The sequence below is a fragment of the Eleutherodactylus coqui genome, chromosome 1 (genome assembly GCF_035609145.1).
Source record: "Eleutherodactylus coqui strain aEleCoq1 chromosome 1, aEleCoq1.hap1, whole genome shotgun sequence".
In the NCBI taxonomy this organism is placed as follows: Eukaryota; Metazoa; Chordata; class Amphibia; order Anura; family Eleutherodactylidae; genus Eleutherodactylus; species Eleutherodactylus coqui.
In genome coordinates, this window is record NC_089837.1 from 355430924 (window position 1) to 355457182 (window position 26259).

At 42.2% G+C, this 26259-nt stretch overlaps 2 protein-coding genes across 3 annotated transcripts in view; one reads left to right on the forward strand and one right to left on the reverse strand.

Moving 5' to 3' along the window:
- The window catches only part of TMEM255B (transmembrane protein 255B), an 86653-nt gene extending 67422 nt beyond the window's left edge, over nt 1–19231 (forward strand). The window contains exons 5-9 of the mRNA XM_066592573.1: nt 1264–1344; nt 1988–2073; nt 6327–6486; nt 16799–16939; nt 18861–19231. Coding sequence (XP_066448670.1) covers nt 1264–1344; nt 1988–2073; nt 6327–6486; nt 16799–16939; nt 18861–19028 — 636 coding nt within the window. The 3' untranslated portion in view covers nt 19029–19231. The remainder of the gene's footprint in view (nt 1–1263; nt 1345–1987; nt 2074–6326; nt 6487–16798; nt 16940–18860) is intronic.
- Nucleotides 19232–20943: 1712 nt separating this feature from the next.
- The window catches only part of GAS6 (growth arrest specific 6), a 96909-nt gene continuing 91593 nt past the window's right edge, over nt 20944–26259 (reverse strand). For both annotated transcript variants that reach the window (XM_066577233.1, XM_066577224.1), the window contains 2 exons: nt 22269–22494; nt 20944–21462 (listed from right to left, as the gene is read on the reverse strand). In XM_066577233.1, the coding sequence (XP_066433330.1) occupies nt 21311–21462; nt 22269–22494 (378 nt within the window). In that variant the 3' untranslated portion in view covers nt 20944–21310. The remainder of the gene's footprint in view (nt 21463–22268; nt 22495–26259) is intronic.

A 26259-nucleotide genomic window follows, 5' to 3' on the forward strand; every position in this document is an offset into this window, starting at 1 on the left:
GCTTGTGTAGAGCTTCTTGACCACTAGACGGCTCTACTACGTAATTGAATAGATTTCACCCAGTTAACAGAGTTTGAGAAGGGGTGCATTATTGGAATATAAGAAGCTGGATGGTCATATTGTCAAATTACCCAACACGTGGGCTGTTATAACCGAACTATTAGGAGATGTTGGGACTAGTGGATGAGTGAGGGCACACACACATGACAACCGGACTCAGGATGCTCTTGACAGATCAACAGCAGAAAGGATTGTCTGACAAGAATGAGCAGCTCCAACTATTTTGTTGTCCACCATCCAGAGAGAGGGGACACCATTGTTACAGGCTCCTGTGTCTGTTGTAACAGTTTCCAGGCACTTGACTGAAGGACAGTTGGTCTCACGGCAGTTATTATGTGTACTTTCTTTGACACCCACCCACTGTTACCTCCATTTGCAGTGGCATCATGCATGTATAACTGGACTGCCACAGAGAGGAACTAGATTGTCTTCAACGATTAATCCAGGTTTAGTTTGGCGGGCCTGGTCGACAGATCTATTACCAATAGAATGTATGGGACCATCTGGGATGCCAACTTCGACAGCCTACAAGTTTGTACAAACTAGAGGCTCAGTTACAGCAAATGTGGAGTGATAAGCTACAGTATACCATACAGAACCTATAGGTTTCCATGCACGCCCATATCATATCTTGTATCCAAGCTAGAGGTGGCCCAACAGGGTACTAGAGCCTCCATGCCCGCCCGTATCACATCTTGTATCCAAGCTAGAGGCTGTACAACAGGGTACTAAAGCCTCCATACCCGCTTGTTTCACATCTTGTATCCAAGCTAGAGGCAATATAACAGAGTACTAGAGCCTCCATGCCCGCCCGTAACACATCTTGTATCCAATTTAGAGGCAGTACAACAGGGTACTAGAGCCTCCATGCCCACCCGTATCACACCTTGTATCCAAGCTAGAGGTGCTACAACAGGGTACTACAGCCTCCCTTCAAGTGTTCAGTTTTCCACAATAAATGATCCTTTTGCTCTGATATTCTAATCACTTACTTATATCAACGCTACAATCACACATATAAAGCTCCATTCACTTCCGAGAACTCCTTCTAGGTGCTTGATTTCTTTTGACGAAGAGTGTATTTGACAGTTGTACTTTCTGTGTCAGAAGCACTGCTAAAAATATCCAATCTCTTCTAAAATGTAGAAGGTTAAGATGTGTAACATGTTTGATCTAAGAGTTTCAATGGCATTTTTTTTTAAGGAACCAAGACCTCTGTACACAGGGAGATGTAAGTTCTACGCAAGTGGATCAGGGCTTGCCTATGACACGCAACAGACAGAAGTAAGATCACATTAAGCGAGTATTCTTGTGAATATCTCTAACTGTTTAGAGGTTAATAACTTTTTTTTTTCAAAGCAGGTCAAAACGTTTGTTGATAAACTGTTATAATTTACCTCTATAGTGTAATACAACCTCATATTTGTTTCCCAACAGAAATTAGACCAGTTTCACAAACGCATAACATAAGTCTGAATATTTTGGGCTTTGAGTAAAGTTAAACTTCAAAAGTAATTCAAAAGCAGTTTTTGCACAAATTTAAATTCTTGCAGACAAATTTTAATTTACGCCTAATACTCTCGAGCACAACTTGCATCAGACAGCACAGAGACATCTTGTTTGTGTGACTTTTGATGTATGGGCCTCCGCACATGTAAATGTACTACTTGTGTCCAAGAATTGAACAAAAATAGGGCATGCTGAGATTTTTTTTACTCAGACTTTCCATCCGACTAAGAAGAAGCCCATGTGCATTCACCCATTCACATGAATGGGTGTTAATTCTGGTAATCTGGAATCCTTACTCGTTAATGCCAGATGAAGGGAATGATATAGAATTGTAGGACCACAAAGTCACTATTTTATTGAGAATAGAGTATAGTCATCAAATGTTTTCATGAAAAATGTTGTTTTCTGTACTTTACAGGTGACATGCTCTACTGGAAGTAACCGGTGTCAGCTAAGGATTCGGACTCACACGTGCTATTGCTGTGACCTCTATGACTGCCACAAGTATGAAAGTAATTTTTTATTAGATGAATTCATAAAAACAATAACAGTAGGTTTTCAAATGTAAGTGAGATAACTAGTAAGTCAGCCAAGGTACCTTCACATGGGGTGGAATAGGCCACATGACGCACCGCCAGCCACAGTAAATGCCATACCAAAATCCGCAGGCCACCTGCGGATCTGGTTACGGAACTAAAAATGTCTTAAAACCTTCCTGCAATTCCGCATCAAAATCCACATTTAGATGTGTGGATTTTGGTGTGGAATTCCACAGCTCCAGATTTGGCTGTGCCCTGCGGCATAATTCCACCCCGTGTGAAAAGTCCCCAAGAAGATTTTTCCACCTCTAATTAATGTAATCTGGAACCTCACCTAATTATAGTATTCCATACATGGAATGAAATACATCTGCCAATTTTTGAACATTTCTTACCCTTTTTTTCCCCATTAAATGGTTATATTGGAGTGGGCCTGAGAAATGCATGCAAGACAAGTTTAGCTGAGGTTTACACCACATTTGCAGTTGAGGTACATTGGGAGAGATTTATGAAACTGTCCAAAAAAACAACCTGTCATTGTTGTCTATGGCAACCAAGCACAACAGAGCTTTCATTCCTCATAGTACTGTGGTAAAATGAAAGCTGCACTGTGATTGGTTGCTATGGGCAACTAAAACAGTTTCTCTTTTAGACAGTTTCATAAATATGCCCTGTAGTTTTTAGCATGGCAACCCTAAAATCAATGTCCAAGACAGTTTATTGAAAATTAAAACATTAAAAAAAAAAAACAGAACATGAAGGAAATGCAGGATGAAGACATTTGGAAATACATCACCAAGGTCATACATATAAGAAGCTTCTAAAGGAAATCATGCTTATATCAACCTACAGTAGGTGCAGCCACATGACTGAAGGTGGGGTCACACGACGAAAAAACAAAAACAAAAAAAAACAACTTACCTCTCCGCCACTGCCGTGACCCCCGCAGCATGAAGAACACATCTGCCGCATGCAGCAGATGCTTCTTTCACTCCCGCTAGTTAAAAGAATTCCCTGCTGCTACATCTTCCACATCTGTGGCAGATGCAGCAGAGGAATTCTTCAATTCTCAACTGCAGCTGTCACACATGACAGCTGCGGTAGAGAATCCTGCTGGCGGCATACCCGTCAATAGCTTTTCAGGGAAGGGCTTCATAAGTCTCTCCCTGAAAATCCAGAGACAGCGTATATCGGCCGGGTGTGAAAACCCGTACGATATACGCACGTCTAAATAAGCGCATATGTGTACCCAAAAGTGATGCTCCTAAAAAAGAAAACTTGGCCTGCAAAAAACAAGCTCTCAAATGTGGACGGAAAAAGTAAAAAGTTATGGCTACAGAAATGCGCCGGTGAAAAAGGCTGAAAATTTAGCTGGTCATTAAGACGTAAACAGGCTTCATTACTTCATTAAACCTTTATTACCTTTTATTTTTCTAATAATTAATAAATAATTTTAAAACTCATTTTAGCATTTTTTTTAGTCCTCATACAGGACTTGAACTTGCCATCGTTTGATCACTAATGCAGTGTAATATAATAATGACAGGCAATCCATCAAGCCACAGGCATGTCTTTATAGGCAATTTGCAATGGCTACTATGGGGGCCTTCAAAAGTCTCCTGACTGCCATGGCAGCTGAAATGCTGCCTGTCAAAGACAGCTGAAACCTACATTGCACGTAGTGGGATTGACCCCCGATCCCACTCCATACAAACCCTAAACTTCCATGATGTAACTGTACATCCGGGAGCATTAAGGGGTTGAAGAGAACCTGTTACAAGTTTGCTGTACATTAAAGCAATACCAGCGCTACAATAGTGATGTTGCAGGCTTCCACAGCCTGTCTTTGTTATCAATGTTAGTTAAAGCATACCTGTATAATCACTGCTTGAAAATCTCCTGCACCGTGGGCAAACGCAGCTAAGCAGTCCAGTGGGCTCAAAGAGCTAAGTCAATGGCATAGCAAATTCTGTGCTTTTTTCGCAGTGAGCATTAAAAACTGTATGCCTTAGGTTAATTTCACACAGGTGAGCGTGATATCATGCCGTCAAACTCAACTGATGCAGTTGAGTAGTATGGTGAAAAGAACGGAACTTTAGAAATTTTTGGGATAAGGTTTTTGCGCCTTTTTTAGTGTTTTTAGATTATTTTTAGTTGCTTAAAACACAGTGTTGATGGTCAGTAGGAAAATATGGCGTTTTAACACAATGACAATGCATATCTGTTGGTGTCATTTTTGTTAAACCCTGCATGCTGTACGCGTTGCTCTTTGAGGATGCTTTCCATACCGTTTTGGAGCAGCTTTTTGGTGTCAATTTCTTTTTTAAAGGGAATATATCAGCTATATTTTATTAACTAATTAAGACCAGATAGAAAAATTCTTTCCATTTTTTTATGTTTTTATTTTCTGATTGTACATTTTTTAATTCTGTTGTCTATGCATAGCTACCGGGACTGCCATCTTTCCTGAGTTACATTTGAAGAGTTACTCCACTTTCAGCTAACCTATTGTCATAGAGACATGTCAAAAGTTTTGATCAGTAGGTGTCCCATTGCTGAGACCCCCGCCAATTGGTAGAATCAGGTTGCCACACTCACTCTCCCATACAAATCTATGGAGAACAACAATAAAAAAGCGGCGCTCCAATGGTGTATGATAAGAAACTATGTGTGTATTTAATGTTTAAGATGCAGACTCACCCCGACTAAACCGGTCCTGGGGGGTACTGGTTAGTCGTCTTATCCACGAAAGCTTATCAACATATGACATTCGCTGGTAGATCAACGGTCACAATGTGACATCCCTGGGGGAGAGCAGCTTTGAGGGACTCCAAAGAACATTGATGTTATGGAGAAAAGAGCAATATGATCACACAAAGAAAAAAATCCTCAGCGCTCCGTGAACTTTGAATGTAGGAAAGATATTGAGGGTCTTACTTGTTTGGGGGTGCCGGCTCCGTGGCACCCCTCTTATCCAGGAGAACTTCTAAAGTGCAAGGAAATGCAAGAAGATGCTTCTTTTAATACACTTCTTTCTTTTATTGCGACGCGTTTCGGATTATTCTTAAGCCTTTTTCAAGCATACATGTTGTATCACCTTATACCTATATTTATAGTGAGTGAACAAGGGAGGAGCGGGGAAATCGATGGTGTACCGCCCTATAACAAGATGCTATATAGATCATTGTAAGTGAACGCCCAGTAAGGGGGTGGTACACCATCGATTTCCCCGCCCCTCCCTTGTTCACTCACTATAAATATAGGTATAAGGTGATACAACATGTATGCTTGAAAAAGGCTTAAGAATAAGCCGAAACGCGTCACAATAAAAGGAAGAAGTGTATTAAAAGAAGCATCTCCTTGCATTTCCTTGCACTTTAGAAGTTCTCCTGGATAAGAGGGGTGCCACGGAGTCAGCACCCCCAAACAAGTAAGACCCTCAATATCTTTCCTACATTAAAAGAAGCATCTCCTTGCATTTCCTTGCACTTTAGAAGTTCTCCTGGATGAGGGGTGCCACGGAGCCGGCACCCCCAAACAAGTAAGACCCTCAATATCTTTCCTACATTCAAAGTTCATGGAGCGCCGAGGATTTTTTTCTTTGTGTGATCATAATACAAATCTATGGGAGTGCATGCGCATAGCAATCTGAAAAGATTCAGATTTTCATGTGATGTACAGACTTCAGAAGATGACAGCGCTGGATAGGGAGGGTGGGGGAGTATAAAAAATACAAAATAAGGTTCCTTGTCACCTTCCCTAACAGCACTGTAACTTAATTTATGGTGTTGTGGGGAGGTGGCAGGTTCCCTTTAAATACACCAAAAAGCGTGAGGGTACTGTCTTACATGCAGTTTTTTTTGGACGTTTTTGAAGCTACTAATGAGGTGTGGATCATTCTTTTGAATCCACTCCTGGTTTTAGCTTCAAAAACTGCATCAAAAAACCTGAACAAAATCTGCACATATGACAGCAAGCTAAAGTGGGTCTAAGCAGAAATAATGTCCACACTGAAATTGTTTAACATTGTTACATAAGTAGTACATTATTCTTACTATTTTTAATATACGGTAGAGGAAGAAAAATGACTTGAAAGTAAAATATAGTAAAATCGCTGATGATAAATGCACTCATAAAATAAGAAATATCCTGTTCCAACAGCTTTATGCAGCTTGGAATGAGATAGTTTCCTTGACCTTTCTTTCTTTATTTTGGCAGTTCAGATGAGGCCACCAGTTATTATGAATTTGTAGGTGTGAACAGCTGCCAGGACGTTGTTCATTTATACCGGCTGCTGTGGACATGTACCGTCCTTAATATCGTGGGCCTGTTCCTTGGCATCGTCACTGCTGCTGTTATTGGAGCATTTAAAGACATGGTAAGTCACAGAATTCCAGTAGTGGACAACGTATTTTGATGAAAAAAGTATATTGGAGTATGTATAATTTGAATATACGACTCCTCTTTTCCGACAGTTTTTCTTTTCTTCTCCAGTTTAAAGATGCAACAAATGTATCAAATGTTGCAAGATGCTGATAAATTTGTCACATATTTAAGTAGTTCTAGAGATGTCATAAATGTCTCTAAAATCTTCATTTCACTTAAACCCAGCCACCAGTGTTGCAAATTGGAACGAGCAGAGTAAAATTTGTTATTTTTTGCACAAATAAATAGTAAATTTGTCTAAATTGTTTTGCACAATTTATGCCAGAATTGTGGCGCAGAACCTCACAGACTATATAGCCAATACCTGGTGATCTGAGCAGAGAAACAGTTTATTTTCGGGGAACTCTTCTAACAAAAAAGGATTACCCTCTATAGGGTGGCTTCACACTAAATGTTTTTGGAAAAGCCACAGTTTTTGTGGCAGTTTTTTGAGCCAAAGCCAAAAGTGGATTCCAAGGGAATAGGAAATACAGGGTTATTACATATGATCCTTCCAATTTGAAACACCCATACTCACGTTTAATGACACTCATATATATAAATTTTGTCTGTTTCCGTTGATATCAAAGGTTTTGTTGCAGAACATCGAAAATGTTTTCCACATCAGAGGTGTTCAATGTGAGACCCCTTTGTCACTAATAGAATGATAGAATGGTAGAGTTCGAAGTGACCTCCAGGGTCATCGGGTTCAACCCATTGCTCACTACAGGATTCATTAAATCAAAATGCTAACTACCACCTGTCTGTGAGTGACTGTGTGAGTTACATGTGATGATGTCACCATCATGTGATCAGTCAGCGGGCTCTGAGCTCCGCCCCTGATCACATGACGATAACATCATCACAGGTCCTAAAATATGCAGAGCCTGACAGCAGCCGTGTTGTTTCAGGACCTATGATGATGTCACCGCCATGTGATCAGGGGCGGAGCTCAGAGCCCTGGTGACTGATCACATGATGGTGACATCATTACAGGTCATGTAAGCACAAGGCTGCTGTCCACCTCTGCTGGTTTAGGACCTGTAACCAACTCCAATTCTTTTCACTAGATTATATTAGTAAATGGAGCATTGTGCCACCAGAAGTACTGGTAGTAGTCATCCCAGAAAGATGCCTGTCCAGCCTCTGTTTGAAGACTTCCACTGAAGGAGAACTCATCACCTTCCGTGGCAACCTGTTCCACTCATTGATCACCCTCACTGTCAGAAAGATTTTTTCTAATATTTAATCTGTCTCCTCCCTTTCAGTTTCATCTCATTACTTCTAGTCTTTCCCTGTGCAAATAAGAATAGAGCTGATATATCTGTACTGTGACAGCCCTTCAGATATTTGTAGACCGCTCTTAGGTCACCTCTCAGCTTTCTTCTTTGCCAGCTAAGTATTCCCAGATCCTTTAACCTTTCCTCAAATTACATGGTTTGCAGACTGCTCACCATCCTGGTTGCTCTTCTCTGAACTTGCTCCAGTTTGTCGATGCCTTTTTTATATTGGGGTAGGCAGAACTAGACACAGTATTCCAGATGAGGTCTTACCAAGGAAAAGTAGAGGGAGATAACTACCTAATGTGATCTAGAAGCTTTGCATCTCTTAATTAGTCCCAGAATTGTCGATCCCTTTTTTGCTGCTGCATCACACTGTTGACTCATATTCAGTCTATGATCTATTAGTATAACCAAGTCTTTTCCACATATGCTGCTGCTTAGCCTAATACCTTCCATTCAGTATGTGCTTTTTTCATTTTTCTTGCCCAGATGTAAGACTTTACATTTTTTCCTGTTAAATACCATGCTATTAGACACGGCTCGCTGTTCAAGCTTGTCTATATATTTTTAATCTTCTCTCTCTTCTCTAGTGTTAACTATCCCTCCCAATTTTGTGTTGTTGGCAAATTTGATTAGTTTCTCCTCATCTAGATAATTTATAAAAATAATGAACAACTCTGGGCCCAGGTCAGAGCATTGTGGTATCCCACTTGAGACATTCTGCCAATTAGATTTGTAGCCATTTATGACTACTCTCTGTGTACAATCACTCAATGATTTACAGTTATGAATCTAACAGTTGCCTTGTCTATCCCATATTTGGTATTTTTCCAGTAAGGATGGTATGAGATACATTCAAATGCTTTGCTAAAGTCGAGATACACTATATGTACTACAATTTCCTGACCAACCCAGTCAGTGATTCTGTCATAGAAAGAAATTTGATTAGTCTGGCATGATGTTTGTTACAAACCCATGCTGGCTCTGGTTAATTACTCCATTTTCATCCAAGTACTTGCATACATGCTGTTTAGCAATTTGTTCAAAGATCTTTCCCAGTGTAGAAGTCAGACTCACAGGCTTGTAGTTTCCTGGGTCCACCTTCTTCCCTTTTTTGAAGATAGGGACATTTGCCCTTCTCTAATCTTCTGGAACCTCTCATGTTCTCATGAATTTTCAAAGATTACAGCAAGTGGTTCAGCAATTACCTCTACTGCTTCCTTTAGTATCCTAGGATGTAATTCATCTGGACCTGAAGACTAGAATTCATTTAAGTTAGCTAATGGCCCTTTTACACAGGATGATTTTCGTTTGAACGAGTGCACGAGGGAGTGATATCACCGCTAATTTGTTTGCAGTTGTTTACACTCGTGCAGAATGTTTAGACAGGCAGATCATCATTGAGAATTGTTCACTTCTAGTTCACTGCCTTACATTACTATGTGAAATACTGAGAGGGGGAGTGTTTAAGCATAACAAAAAGTGAGCCAGCCAGTAATGATTTTTATGCAGACCGAAACGGAGCAACAAACAAAAATCAAACAAAAAGTGCAATTCATTATTAGCTGTTCTTACATTTGCCATAAAGTTTCTGCAGACTGCATTATATTCTTCTTTAGATATGCCCCCCTCTTCCCATTTGTTAAGCGTTTCCTCCTGCGTTTTTAATCCTGGGATTAGCCAGCAAAGTGGATGAGATTTGCAAAAATCTTATCCACTCACTGCAACCAATCCGTTGCGGCCTAGCTGCACTGAAATTGTCGTGCGGCACGGAAATCAAAGCTGCAGCATGTCAATTCTTTCTCCATTTTCACAGCGGCCTCTCTCCTCTCTATGGGGAGAGATAGCTGCAGCGGAATGCCAACACCAAAGCCGCTCCAAAATCCACGGCTAAAGGTCGCGGGTTTTGAAGCTGCTCTTATTCGGTGGAATACTTGTGTTTTTTCCATGCGGTCATTCTGCGAGATTTCTGCAGGATTTCAGTCCTGTGTATAACCACATCATAAGCCACACCATTTGCACCCCTTCAATTGAATCTGCTGTAGATCCACATCAAAAACCATGTCAAAATCTGGACCAATGGCGCAGAATTTAACACTTTTTTTTTACATTGTTTGTCTACAACTGACAATCTGCACCGTTTTCTATTCTGTAGGAACATACCATTAAATGGGATTCTTTTATGTTAAAACCACATTCCCCATGCAGTAATATAACTAATCAGCATATACTCACCTCTCCTGCCCCCTTCTGTGTCCCACGCTGGTCCTCAGTTCCTATTGTTTGTTTACACGTTGCAGTCCTGCCTGTTTACAGGATGTTACAGGCTGCTGCAGCCAATGACACAGTTCAGCCAATTACACAGTTGATCACTGAGTATGTCATTGGCTGCAGCAGCGTGTGACGTCCTATAAACAGGTTGCAGAGGTCTGTAAATGTGACATCAGAGGGGAGACCTGGGGTAGCGGCATGGACACAGTGAGGGGAAGAGAGTATATACAGGGTATTAATGTTAGTGAATGAGGTTTTAACAAACTACTTGAACAGCCCATTTAAGCCTGAAAACTGTGAAAGTTGTCTGTGAATCCTCTATGGTGTCTGGCTGCTAAAACAAGACCGCAGACATGAGTTATAGTAATACTTGGAATAGTGTATGGGGAATTCTAACATTCCAAAAGTCTTCCAAAATCCTGACAATGCTCTGGTTGATATTTTTGACACTGAAATTTACCACATTGTAATGGTCCTAACAGATTAGTTCAAAAACTATGCCTTTAACCCAGATGGTAATAAGATTGGTAATGTGATGTAAAGCTTACTTTTTATGAACTGCTGACCTCTGTATTAAAAGTGCCCTCTACCTCCAGAGGGGTGGAAATTAGGATTTAGCAAATAATCGTGTCAGATTTAATGGGTAACATCAGTAAACTTTAAAATCGGCAATCACCACTATTGTGTGCTACATAGATACATGTGAAGACTGTCTATAATATCAAGAAATCATTTAATTGGTGGATACATTACTCATGGAGATTCCATATTTTTATACAGTTTTGATACATTCACATGTTTCACTGTGCACTGAAAATCCATCCGTGCCAAAAATCTGTACAAAAAGCACAGTAAATACTATATATCCTACACATGCACGGATTTTTGTGTGGACTTCCTGGCTTCTGCCAAAGTAGTTCAGATAGTGTATGCATTGCTTATGCTGTAAGCACTAAGTATACTGTACATAAGGTTCTGCATTGTGATAAAGGTTTTAGCTTACTGTCATTACAAGTGTTTCCCGCTTGTTGCAGTCTTTGGGATTCATATATACGCTACATATGTATAATTTCCCATGTAATGTATGTGCATCCCATTTCAGTCTTAGATATACAACTGTGTTAAAGGTTTAGTGGATTTGTTTCATCTGGTTATGGATGCATATTAGTAAAGAGAAAAAACACTTTCCATTTTATCGCTAATGCTGTGGAAAAATGAGGTAAAGTGCATTGTTATTTCTGTCAGCGTACAACGACTATAAATATTTATACAGAGAATCACTTTAGAACAAAATACAACTTTCACAGGATTAAACTGTAGTCTTTAAAAATCACATGTTCACAAATTAGTTTCACAGAAAGCCCATTCTCAATGTTAGTCTTTTGAGTAAAGATGTCTAGTTAAAGGGGTTGTCCTGCGCCTAAAGAGAAAAATTTTTTTTTGCCCAGTCCCCCAGTACCTGTAAAGGAATACTGCTGCCAGGTGTTATTAAAAAAAAAAATTCCCTTACCTGAATCCCTGTTCAGCAACTTTAAAAAATCTTCTTTCCAAGATGGCTGCCGCTGGTCTTCTCCCATGGTGCACCGTGGATGTTCTTCTGCTGTCTGAGCTCCACTGACGATTCCAGCCACCTCATTGGCTGGTCGGCACCATGTGGCGGGGGCGGATCTACGCGATGCCGCTGAGAAGGGGGAGGAGCCAGGACACAGCTCGTGAGCCCGGACCATCCAAAAGAGGATTCCTCTCTGCGCAAGCGCGACTGTTGCGGCGACCAGAGGAGAAGTTTGGTCGTCGCCATGGAGACGGGGACGCCAGCAGCGGGAGGGGGTATATAACTTCTGTATGGCCAATATTTAATGCACGATGTATATTACAAAGTGCATTAATATGGTCATACAGAAGTGCTTAATTGCACTTGCTTCTGCGGGACAACCCCTTTAAAGGGGTTGTTTGGCAGGTGAAAAAAAAGAAAAAGAAAAGCAGCGGGTCGCTTAGAAATTGGTCAATGTATACATACCAGTAGCGTGCCCTCACCATTCCAGTCCCCCTAGCCTCCGCTTACTTCCTAGTGATACGTGCCCATCTAAGCGCATAGCTGCTCCTACCAATCACTGACTTTGGCTTATTTTCTAAGTGGCTCCTGTATTTTTTTTGATTGTTTACTTGCCTGAAAACCCCTATACCAGTGACATAAGTCACTGTCACACTGCAGAACTCAGATCAGTATTTTCTATTTATTACCAAAACCAGTGTGGAACCTACAGAAAAAAAAAAGTATAATGGAAGTTTTGCACTTCTTTTTTATTGATGAACAATACTGACTAAAATGCTGCTGTGTGAAGGTGGCCATAAGATGCAGTATTAGTGTGATATCCGGATAGTTACCCTACATTTATGTTAAAGGGCATGTATCATGAATTCAATATTATATTCATTAGCTAAATTTTAAAGGGTATTTTCAGATTTCTCTATTAATGATCTATTCTAAGCCGTCTTTTGAGCGATAATCGTTGTGTGTAACTGCACTGACATCGTGCAGTTTTCATTATGCTGTCGCTCATTGTCTTTCAGTGTGCTGAAAGACAATGATGAGCCTTATGATGGATTCACAGCAGGATACAGCTGATACTATTGTTTCAACTGTATCCCGCTCCCTGATGACAGGTGGGGTATGAAGAACGCAGCTGTCCAGCTCTGTTCAACATACCCCGCATGGAGCGCTCAGCTGTATAACAGCCAGCCGTTCCGTGCAGAAAACTGCTGGATGCAGAAGACAAGCGGGGCCACCCCACTTATCTTCTGCATCCTCTGCTCAGAGCACTCGGCTGTATAACAGCCGTGCGCTCGGAGCGGGGAACAGCTGGATGCAGAAGGCAAGTGGGGAAACCCCGCTTGTCTTCTGCCTCCTCCCTTGGGGGCGCTCGGCTGTATCAAAGCCAGGCGCTCCCAGCAGGGAACAGCTGGATGCAGAGAACAAGCAGCCCTCTGCTTGTTCTCTGTATCCTCCGGAGCGCAAGGTGATCGCTCAACGTTTGAGCGATCATCTTGCGATTTAAATGACACAACGATTATCGCTCAAAAGTCGCTCAAAAGACTTCTTTTGAGGGAATCGTTATGTCTAAATGAGCCTTTGGGGTAGGACATCGATATCAGATCAATGGGAGGACAACTCTATAGCAACCCTTTCAATCATTTGTTTGCAGAAACTGTGGTGCACAGTTCCATACATTATATTGCTTCCGTGAACAGTACTGCAAGCTCGGTCCCATTCAGCCAAATGAAACAGAGCTTGCAGTACTATTCTGGGCCGCTGTACAATCTACAAAGCTATGATTGTTCTGCTGTATTGCAGCTCCTGCAAACAGTCAATTGAAGGGAGTACCTCATGATCACTCAAACACAAGACGCAACAGGGCAAGTGATCGAGAATTGGTCACTCGTTGGAGCTGCTTGGTTTTCAGCTCATCTAAAAACCAAGTGACTTAGTCTACTTTGGCAGACAGTTGTTGATCTATGCATTACTCTGAATGGAGGTGGGTGGCAGGAAGAGATTTCCGATGTACTCCGCCTCCATTCAATGATCAATCATCATTCCTGTGTAAAAGCACAGAAGTAATAATCATTGGGATGGCAGTTGAGTGCTTAGGTACCCGACAGACGTCCCATGTAAAAGTATCCTAAAAACGGTTCATCAATAGAAAAAGTCCCCAATACCCCGTTAAAGTCTAATTTTACCACTATAAAAATGCCCAATCTAACAAATCCCCTCACTCTGCATATTCCGATCTCTTTTCTGCATTTTAAACTGCATGCTTGAAACAACCCCAAACAATTCTCATAGTGTCTTTTAACAAGCATTATTTTTTATATGGTATCATTTTGTGTATGCGTTTTTCCTATAGAGAAGCCTATGGAGAAAAACGGCAGAAAAAAACGCCATACCTCTGATATAAAGGTCACTGTTACTGAAAACAGTGCACCAGCCAAAAGTCTGAGTATATAGACTTTTCAATATTTTACTATAGACTAAGTTTGCATCTGACTGCAGTGTTTTAGGCCACTTTCACACCTGCGTTCAGTTAAACACCGCTTAGAACTGCGGCATTTTATCACGTTTTTGAACACGTCACAGCATTTCACTGTGCTTTTTAACGCACCCTATTATTGTGATGGAGTGCATTAAAAAATGTGAAAATGCTGAAAAATAGAACAGACAGAGCTTGAAAATCGTGGCGTTACAGCGCAGGTCTGAAGCCCTATTAAAATCAATGGGTGCATTGTACCGTGGCGCTCAAGACACGGCACTAATCGCGGTAAAAAGTGATGTGTGTGAGAGTGGCCTTAGAGTCACAAAAAACATGGGTTAACTGGTCTTATTATACCTATCTGCTTTCCTTTTATTAGTTCAAGTCCACAGGGATGGGAAATCTTATTAAGCAATAACCGGCTTGAGGGGTGGACTCTCCCTGTGCATCCTCATCCTCTTTGGTTCCTCCAGTACTCAGAGGTGCCATAAAGGATTAGGTAGGGCAGGAGAATGATGCAGGATGCACACACTGTCATGTACTCTGTGAAGGAGATCATCAGTGATAGTGCTTATCAAACTGGGGCCATGGAGTAGAGGACCACTATTACTTTAAAGGGGCCACAGGGGATTGTTATTACTTTGGAGGAGGGGGGGGGGGGGGCATAGAAGACTGCTATTGCTTTGGGACAGGGCATAAGGGACCACTACTACTTTGGGGGGAAGTCACAGAGGGACACTTAAATGAGGGGGGCCCAAAGAGGAGCCACTACACTTTGAGGGGTTACTGAAGGAACACTATTACTTGTGGGAAGGACAGAGAAGAATTACTATTACTTTGTCATGGACACAATGTGAGTACTGTTACTGTGGGACACGAAGAGGAAGTTTTTACTATGGAGGAGTACAAAGGAGGCAGCTATCATTTTGTGAGGGGTATTTTTACTCTGTGAGAGTAGCATGGAGGACACGATTACTGTGAGGCACAGGGCATTATTTTGTGGTAGTAACAACAGGGTAATTCTAACTGTGTGGGAGACTAAGGGCTCATGTCCATGGGCAAAATGAGATTTAAAATCCGCAGCGGATCTCCCGCGCGCGGATCCGCACCCCATAGGGATGCATTGACCACCCGCGGGTAGATAAATACCCGCGGATCGTCAATAAAAGCGATTTTAAAAAAAAATGGAGCATGAAAAAATCTGGACCATGCTCCATTTTCATGCGGGTCTCCAGCGGGGACGGCTCCCGCGGGCTTCTATTGAAGCCTATGGAAGCCGTCCGGATCCGCGGGAGACCTAAAATAGGAATTTAAAGCATTTACTCACCCGCAGCGGGCCGCGAAGCTCTGCTCTTCCTCACGGCCGCATCTCCCTTGCTTCGGCTCGGCGGATGTGCCCGGCGCATGCGCGCGGTACGTCGACGACGTGCCGGCGACGTGCCGCCGGCGTCAGGAATTCATCCGCCGGCCGAAAATGAAGATCCGGCCGTGAGGAAGAGCAGAGCTTCGCCGGCCGCTACGGATAGGTAAATGCTTTTAAATTGCTATTTTCAGCGCTCATGTCCGCGGGGCAGGAGGGACCCGCTGCAGATTCTACATGGAGAATCTGCAGCGGATCTGATTTTCCCCGTGGACATGAGGCCTAAAGGCCCATTTACACTGAAAGATAATCGTTCAAACGACAGTTTGAGTGACAGTTTTGAGCGATCATCTTTGCATAACTCTAAGTAGCTAATCAACTACTTAAGAGTTAATGCAGGCGGAGCGGGATATCGCCGCGATTACTACGAGAACAGAGCAGCTGTTTTGTACATGCAAACAGTTGCATTGTTCTTGGAGCTTAAAGCTGGTGTCCCGCTGAGAACTGCCAGTAGGATACCAGCTGAAAGAATACCATCAGCGTGCGGCGCTGATAAGTCATTGGTGATTTCTAGCTTGCTAGAAATCACCGAAGAACGAATAGTGCACAATGGCTGCGCATTTAGACGCAACAGTTATCGCTCAAAAGATGGCTTAAGCTGAGCTGTTCTATCTCAGCCTATCATATTTTAATAGTGGTCATAGATTTGCTGTATTAACTATATATTTTTTTTTTGAGTCACTGTCATGAAATTGCGACAGGAGCTGGGGGCTCCAAAGCTGAACTTTTGCACTAGGGTCCATGATCTTTTAACTATACCCTCGCCTGCCCCGTTTTCTTTTATGAACCAATGATCGTGTATGACAATACAGTTAGGACTGTAGACTGAGGGCACTGAGGCTGATTTTCAGATGTCGTAAAGAGGACATTATTTGAAGAGAAAGGTCATGTCACACACTGAAATGACTGCAAACATGTTGCATGTCATGTTGTATCTGGTACATAGGTCACATGTTATCGTCACTGAATTCAAGCTCTGAATCATTAGGACTGGTGTTTCATATGTCAGTCTAATAGAGAAAAAAAAATGAGGTAAGGTGGTTCAGATCACAGTTGCCCCTAATTGTGCTGTCTCCATATACGACTATTGTCTGCAAATCTGAAGAGTAAATAGAAATAACACGGTTTTTATTTTATATATTCACATTTTTAAAAAAAGTTAAAATAAAACACAGATTTGAATAAGTATTTGTCTGATGATGCGTTCCCTTTAAGCAGTCACAAACATCTGCCACTCAGACTAACAATTTCTATTTTATCTTCCAGAGTCCAGTTTCGCAACTCAGCTTTACTTCCCCTCCACCACAGATTCTATATAACCCGGCTCAACAGATACTAACCTACACTGGGTTTTGCTCTCCTACATCTTCTCTCCCTTCCTATGCCTCATACCCACTACCCCTGCAGGTAATTCCAGTAAATTACTGTCTGTCATTGATCACAGTCTTTAAAAGCATCTGATATAAAGTTTTCATTACACTCACTACTTGTAGCTTATTTTATATTGGCATACATAGCTCTTTGTGACAATATAAAACTACACTGGTGCCTCGGGATGTGAGTGCCTTATCTTGCGAGCAGGCTCTCTCCAGAATTTTTGCTCTTATTTACGAGCATAAACTCTGGGTACGAGCCCGCTTGCAAGTCAAAAAACTCGCAAGCTGAGGCTCAGAGGGGGGATCTATACTCACCTATACCTAATTCAAAAACATTTAACCCTTTCCAATCCAATTTTTATCATGGTTTTCCTAGGGGGCTTACTCTTTTTCTGCCGTTATATAATTGCGCCATTTGCTGGCTAAGGCCAGTACTGCATGAGGTGACACATTGGATAGGCTTCAACAGCTGAGAGGTTGGCAATATACAGTAAGAGAACCCTGATGGACGTCTTCCAACATCGGAGCTGTACAGCCTTAAATCATAATGTCTTCAGAGGTCAGACAGTGGATTGGAAAGGGTTAAGATGACCTTTGAGTTATGTGGGACTTCAATATTGATAGCCTGTCCTTAGAATAGGTCATCAATATTAGAATGTGGGAGTGGTTATGGTGTTTCATCCTCTGCAGCAATTTATTCTTAGGTCCTGCTATCACAGCTCAGTCTCACTGCCAAAGTATGAAGCTATGCCTGGTCAAAAATGAAGTGGATGCAGAGCTTGCTGAAGTACTTGATGAAGCCCCTTAAAAACAACTGATTGGCGAGGGTGCCAAGAGTCAGACCCTCATCGATTGAATAGCTTAAAGGGGTTGTCCCGCGCCGAAACAGGGTTTTTCTTTTTTTTTCAACCCCCCCCCCCCCCCCGTTCGGCGCGAGACAACCCCGATGCAGGGGTTAAAAAAGAAAACCGGAGAGTGCTTACCTGAATCCCCGCGCTCCGGTGACTTCTTACTTACCTGCTGAAGATGGCCGCCGGGATCTTCTCTCTCGGTGGACCGCAGGGCTTCTGTGCGGTCCATTGCCGATTCCAGCCTCCTGATTGGCTGGAATCGGCACGTGACGGGGCGGAGCTACACGGAGCCGCTCTCCGGCACGAGCGGCCCCATTTAGAAAAGAAGAAGACCCGGACTGCGCAAGCGCGTCTAATCTGGCAATTAGACGCTGAAAATTAGACGGCTCCATGGAAACGAGGACGCTAGCAACGGAGCAGGTAAGTGAATAACTTCTTATAACTTCTGTATGGCTCATAATTAATGCACAATGTACATTACAAAGTGCATTAATATGGCCATACAGAAGTGTATAGACCCACTTGCTTTCGCGGGACAACCCCTTTAAGGATGAGCTATTTTCAAGTCTCAGAGAATTCCTTAAAATCAGAATTAGGCCCCCTGCACACTGCAGATCCAGATTCCCCATGCTGAATCCGGCTCTGCCAGCAGCGTTGTCCTCACGTACCTTGTTAGTTTCATTTTCATCTGTACTGCGGATAATCCGCATGGCTCGCCGTCATACGTGCGCAGTACAGATTTTTTTTTTGAAACTACTGCTTTTCCCACGATGAAGCAGAATCTGCGAACTTTCCGCAATGTAATTGTGGAAGGGCCGCAGATCGGATGGCTTCCATTGACTTTAAAAAACGGAGCATGCTGTGATTTTTTCTCTGCTTGCGAAAACCACAATTGTTTTCTGTAAGTGTGGAGGAAGAAACGATTTCCCATAGCATGTTATGAGCGCTATTCGCTGCGGATCTGCAGTGCCGACGCCCGCTGCGGATTCCACACTAAATATCCACCTGTGGACAGGAGCCCTTAGGTAGACACTTTGGTTCCATGATAAATTGTAGCATACTACTCCTTCTCTTCATACTAACATAATTATTTTTATGTAGCCATCAGGTTCCTATCCAGCAACTTCCTCAGCAGATATTTCCTTATCAGATGATATTCAGAATCCATCACACTCCAACTCGCTGAGCGGACTTTCTTCTAATCCACATTCACAATATGCATCCACAATCCTGCTACCAGGAGAGAAACCACCACCCTATGCTCCTTGATGCTTGGACCATCAGCACATTCACTGGCAGGAAAACAAGACTTAAAAGGGCTTTCTGCAGAACTAATGAAACCACCGACATTCCTTCCAACTAAATATTTACCTTCCTAACTTGAAAATGTATTCACACCAGTTGTGAGATTAGTGACTGAATAGTCTAGACGAGACAGAGCTTTGCATCAGTATATTTTACTACGTGTTACTTGCTGGAGTGCATCTTTTTAACGTCCTTCAATATTTAAGTGTACTGAGCAGATATACACTGCAGCAGTTATAGATATTCAAACTGAATAAAAATACATTATTTCAACATGTTGTTCTGATTGTAGAATTCTTGAAATTTGTATATTATCTCCTCGCTTTCTTGATGCTGCTGCATCGGTCAGTAATAAACATTTTCCCTAAAGTTGTCCCAGAATCACCACTTTTCACCTATCCTGTAGATGGTTGACAAGTGCCTGATTGTGGCAGTCCCACTAATGGGACCCACACCAATTCCGAGAAGAGTGGTTCTGTGTCTCGTTTGAATGAAGTGCTGGTTACGCTTGCACGCTGCTATTCCATTTAAAGTCTGTGCGACTGATGAATATGGCCAATTGTTGTGCTCGCCTACTTCCATCAGCCGTGCTCCTGACAATAAAACTTGTGGTCAGAGCAGAGGGAGGAGCAGGACCATTACAGATAAGAGCTAGATAAAGCAATCATAAGTGAGTGTGCAAGCATGAGTGTGTGCTGTATTCTAAGCGTGCTGTTTTCTAAAGTGTATTGTTTCTTAAAAGTGTGACTTGAGATTAGTGACTTTAGATTCAGGGACTTTGGAAGAGTCACTTATATTTATTTACTGCTTATCCATTTTAACTTTTGCATATATTACTTTTATTTAATCTATGTGTACCATTCCCATTTAGAATGTGCTCCATGATTGACAGGGACATCCAGTGTAGATCTTGTGCCATGTATGCAGTTCTTGACCAGCCGTTCGAGGCTGCATACTGCTGTACAAAATGTGAGCACATTGCACATTTGGAAGCCCAGATCCTGGATCTAAATGCAAAGCTTGCAACACTAAGATCCACTGACAACCTGAAAAGGAGTTTGCTGCTTACTGAGCAGGCGTTCGCTGGGGTAGATGTGAGGGTGGATGGTAGTTCAGGAGAGCAGGATGAGCATGCAGCTAGATGGGTGACAGGGGGAGGGGTAGAGGGAAGAGATCCAGGGAGGCTAGTCCTGAACTAGCACACCTCAAAAAGTTTGCAAAGTTGCCATTACATGATTAGCACTGCAGCAGCATGACATGGCCTCTGACTGCCAGGGGGATGTCTGGCCAGTAAGAAGAGGAATAGGAGCGCAGTTCACATAGTCAGAAAGGCAATCAATATTCCTGATGTGCCACTTTCAGAAACCTGCACTACTTGAGATACCAACTCAAAAAAAAATTTACATCACACGCAATATATATATATATATAGTAAATTTTTTGGGGAGTTGGTATCTCAAGTAGTGCAGGTTACTGCATATATATGTGTGTGTATACACACACACACACACACACACACACACACACACACACACACACAGGAAAAACTGCCGCAACCATATTCCATGTACAGCAATGAGATGAGCCCATTTGGATTTTGCTAATGCATAGAACTGGCAGCAGTTTCCAACCTGGCTTGCAGCCCTGGTGAGGTGACCACACTGGGGAATTATGACATCAGTTGCATATTAAGACACTAAGTATAACACATTATTTTCAGCAATACTGCGCTTAGTGCTATCAAGGAATTTTCAATTACCTTACCAGCACACAAGTACTGGGTGCCAGCTAGAATTCATTTTCCAGGTAGAGTTGTTGAGCTCATTGCTATATTTTATAGGCATAGGGGACATGTGGATACAAAATCATGTAAATAATATGAAAACATTTTCAAATATTTTTTTTATTTTAACTTGTTAATTAAAAAGCAGTGCTTGCCATTAAAAAATATAATACATTTCCAGTTTTGCATCTCTTTTCCACAACATTACCACAGTTCTCGTTGTTAATAAGCCTCCATGAGGTACTTACCGCACAGATGTTTGGTAATTAACATCAGTTTTCTGAAATATTTACAATATATTACAATCCTTAAATCAATAAAATGAACTTCTCAATCCTGACACCGTGTAAAAATCAGTAGGTTCTACATAATTTCAGTGTTTTACGAAACTATACACACAATACTGCAGAATAATTTATACATGTATAAAAAAAAGATACTTGGTGTAAAAACTGTGGTGTAACTATTTGACAGACTTAATGGGTGGGCATGAGTGGGAGGTGATATCATTATGTTTGTGAACAGCATCATCCAAGTCCAGGGTCTGCTGCTGAACATTGATGGTCATGCAACCGTGGTAGAATGCAGTGACCGGCGTACGAGTGACTTCCACATCTATACAGAATGGATAAGAAAACTTCATTAATAAAAGCTAGACAGCTACTATTTTTTTCTAACTATAAATATCTTAGCAGCATTCTGATCTTGAAGACGATTGCAATAGCTACCGTGTTTCCCAGAAAATAAGACATTATCTTATATAAATTTTTGCCCCAAAAGAGATACAGTGTCTTATTTTCAGGGGGTGTCTTAATACTTACCTAGCAGTCACTGTTAGGGTCCCTGTCGCTGGGCTGCGGCACTCTGGCAATCTTCCATGTAGTCCTCAGCTCTAAGAGAATTCGCTTCCTGATAATTGGGCTTGAATACCCCGCCTCCAGCAAGAGATTGCAGTGATTGGCTGAGGCGGCGTTCCTGAACCAATTAGAGCCCGTGCTCGATGAACTAATCAATCACAGCCATTCATTGAATTACATCATTAAATGGCTATGATTGGTTCATTGAGTGCCGACTATGATTGGCTAAGGCAGTGTTTCTGAACCAATAACAGCAATCTCTTGCTGAAGGCGAGGTATTCAAGCCCCGTTATCAGGATGAGAATGCTCACTCAACGCTGAGGAGTACACGGAAGACTGCTGGAGTGCCGCAGCCCAAACGGCGCCTGCAAGGTGAGTTGTGTTTTTTTCATGTAGTGTAGCTAGGGCTTATTTTTTTGTGTGTGTGTGTGTGTGTGCGCGTGGGGGGGGGGGGCTTATATTTTGCACCCCACTCCCTGAAAATTAGGCTAGGGCTTATTTTGGGGGAACACAATAGTACTGATATAGAAAATGCCATTATTTATTTTCCACATTCATATTTACCTGGTAATCCTCCTATATAAGTCTTCACTCCCTGTTGCATGTGATCATTTAAGGTTGAAAGAACGATCTGTAGTTCTGATTCAAACAATTCCACTACTCCTAGGGTCCCGTCAAAGGAAAGCTGCACGTGGTCTTTACTGGCAGAAATCTCCACCCAGTGGTCTTTATCACAGACATTTACTTCTAGCCGGCAAACCACAGTGGTTTTTACAGACAAGATGATGAACTGCATATAAAGAGAAATGAGATGATAAATCAGCTGTCACTAGTGTCAGAAAATGTGTCCTCAGCAGATCTTCACTATAATCTAGGCAAAAAGCTACTTCTGCTTTATTGCCAGAGTCTAGGACAGGCTGCAGCTATTATTGGCTGGTTATGTGACAAGGGTGAATATGACAGCAGCAGCTTTCAGTGTTTCACTCTGAAAGCTCTACTTAAAGGGGTTCTCCCACTTTAAGCTGTTCCCATATAGCTCCATGCATTGCGCAGTGGCCGGGGTTGCTGCTGCAGGCCACTTCTATAGAATTTAACCTGCAGTACCAACCTGGGCCACTGTACAATGTATGGCGCTGTCTGAAAACAGATAGAAGTAGGAGAACCCCTTTAAACAAATAAGCTGTTTCACCCATACCATGTATAGAATCAATAAAAAAAGAAATACTAAGTGTGTATCATCCCTACTAGTGTAATTTATTTGTAACAAAAATGAAAAAAAAAATATGAAAGCAAACCAGTAAACATCACAAAAATGGTAATCAATGCTCCACGGAAAGGACTTTATCAGGCCCAAAGGTTTTACACTGTTAAAACTGTAAAGCATTAATCATTGTAAATAAAGAGCCATCACCACTCACTTATTATTCTAGCTGGAAACAAAACATCTGGACTAGGAATCTGCCACAGACGCCCGTGCCTGGCAGTACTGCTGGGCTGGTTCGGGGTGCTTCCTCACAACAGTTTGTTTCCTCAGCCAGCCTTGCTTTAGTAAAACAATCTTGTATTATATTCACTGTTGCTCCAGATTATGGTCCCTGATAGTGTAGTTCTGTAGCTTTATTTTGTGCATTTGTATACGGACTTAATAACTTGTAACTTACTAATTGGTAATGATTTCATCATTAACTATTATATACCAAATGTAAACTAAAGTGTAATAACCAGCTAATCATACGATCAGTGCCATGTCAAAATATCAAAGTTTTAGGGCAAGCAGACAAAAGCTTAGGGTCCTTTTACACAGAGAAATCAATCATTGAAAAAAGTGAACGATGACTGAGTCGTTTGCTTTGGAAGTCCATCTACACAACCAGATAGTCGCTCACATTTTTCAGTTATTTTGCCCGTTTCTGGGGATTTCGTGGCTTCAAAAACACGTAACAATTTCCCTCCTCTGCTTGCCTGCAAATGACTGAACAAAATGCCTGGTAAACTATGAACGATGATTTTTTGCCTGCATAAAATAAATGAACAAGTGACCAAATTTTTGCCCATCTTTCAATCGGTGGCAGCGTTTACACTGACAGATTATAGTTCAGTTATGCACAATCCAACAATTAAAGGGGTTGTCCCGCGCCGAAACGTTTTTTTTTTTTTTTCAATAGCCCCCCCGTTCGGCGCGGGACAAACCCGATGCAGGGGTTAAAAAAGAAAACCGGACAGTGCTTACCTGAATCCCTGCGCTCCGGTGACTTCTTACTTACCTGGTGAAGATGGCCGCCGGGATCTTCTCCCACGGTGGACCGCAGGGCTTCTGTGCGGTCTATTGCCGATTCCAGCCTCCTGATTGGCTGGAATCGGCACGTGACGGGGCGGAGCTACAAGGAGCCGCTCTCCGGCACGAGCGGCCCCATTCAGAAAAGAAGAAGACCGGACTGCGCAAGCGCGTCTAATCCGGCGATTAGACGCTGAAAATTAGACGGGCACCATGGAGACAAGACGCTAGCAACGGAACAGGTAAGTAAATAACTTCTGATAACTTCTGTATGGCTCATAATTAATGCACAATGTACATTACAAAGTGCATTAATATGGCCATACAGAAGTGTATAACCCCACTTGCTTTCGCGGGACAACCCCTTTAATTGAACAATAACCGTTCTGTATAAAAGGGTCCTTATCAGAATAGTTAAATGGGCATATTTCACAGACAACCAATCTCCATATGCATCTCTGCAACGAGACAGCCCCATCCATCGCTGCTGTATGTAGATTTTTCAGAGACTACAACTAAGCTACAACTAAAGCTGGTTTCACACGGGTTAGAAAATAGAGTGAGATTTGTGTGTTGCAAGACATACAAATCTCGCATAATTTTGAACCCCATTCTGTTAAATAGAGTCATATACATGAGCGAAAGTTCTAAATTTTCACATTCCTCACAGCTTTATTGCCTCGCATGCTGTGCAATTAGAGGTTTCCCATTGATCAATGGAAAACATTTGCTATTCTTTGTCACGCAGAAAGGATCGGAACTTCACCAATGCAATGCGAGGCGTTTTTGCCTGAAAAATTACTTACATCCACTGGTAGATCGCACGTTCACAAGCACCATATGGAGCCGAGTTTCACGGCCCGATATCGCACCCACCTGTGAGTAGAGAACCTAAGAATGATGTTTTAACCCCTTGACTGGCACGCCCGGAAATTTTCCGGGACGAGCTCCACTGCTCATAGCGATACTGCCCGGAAGATTTCCGGGCTATGTATCACTATGGGAGCTGCAGAGCACACTGCCACAAGCTGTGACAGTGTGCTCTGCCTGCACAGACCCACAGAGAACAAAGCAAGGGCTTTGAAAAACCAGCAGAAGATATTGCCGATATGTCGGCAAACTCCTGCACTGCTTTGTTTACAGGTTGCCAAAGAGACCATCGGCTTGTCAGAAGCAAGCCGATGGTCTCTGTGGCAGGGAGAGCTGGTTGTTAGCTGTCAGAGGACAGCTAGGTACCAGCTCTTACAGCAGAGATCAGAGAAAACCTCCGATCTCTGCTGTGTTAACCCTTTACATGCTGCAGTCTATGTGACTGCAGCATATAAAGGGCTGTCACTGCAGCATGTAAAGGGCTGTCACCATCGGACCCCCGGAATGTGATCAGGGGGTCCTGATGGGTCCTTGTGGAAGTCCCCTAAAGGGACAAGAAAAAAAAAAAAAATTAAAAAAAAAAAAAAAAAAGTTAAAAAATTATAAAAAAAATAATAAAAACACTTGTCTCCCTTTACTTTGTAAAAAATCAAAAATACAATCACACATGTGGTATCCATGCGTCGTAATGACCCAGAGAAGGAAGTTAATACATTATTTAACCCCTTAATGACATGGCCCCTTTTTTTCTTTTTTCCCCATTTCTTTTTTTCCTCCTCCTCCCTGTTTAAAAAATCACAACTTGTCCCACAAAAAACAAGCCCTTATATGGCCATGTCAATGGAAAAATGAAAAAGTTATGGCTCTTGAGACACAACTGCAAAACTAGTTGAAATTTAATGATTAGACCATTTAAAAAAACCTGCCCTGGTGGGCACGACAGGGTGGTAGGAAACCCGCCACTCAAGGGGTTAAAGGCGGCATATTATAAAGTACTTCCAGCTCTGCCCCTAACACTGAGGAGGGCAAGAGGAGGTGGAGGCAGAGTCCTTCTGATGAATATCCTGTACTACTAAGCATGAGTCCAACATTTTTATACTAAAATGTTATTAGATAATGGCTGATGTACTTTATAGTTTCCTCTGATCACGGCAGTCAACACATTAAGGCCAAATGTACACTACTGGGTCGGATTCTGCATGCGGGATCCCGCAGCAGCATCAGACTCTGTGACCCCTGCATACCTATCCAGATTTCTTCTTATCTGTATGCGGATGTACCAGCTGGCACGTTGGTGCACATGCGCAAGACAGGTAATGTCGCGCCATCGCTAGGCGATCTTGTGACCAATGATGATTGCAGAAGGGCTGCGGGTCAGACAACTTCCATTGACATCAATGGAAGCCATCC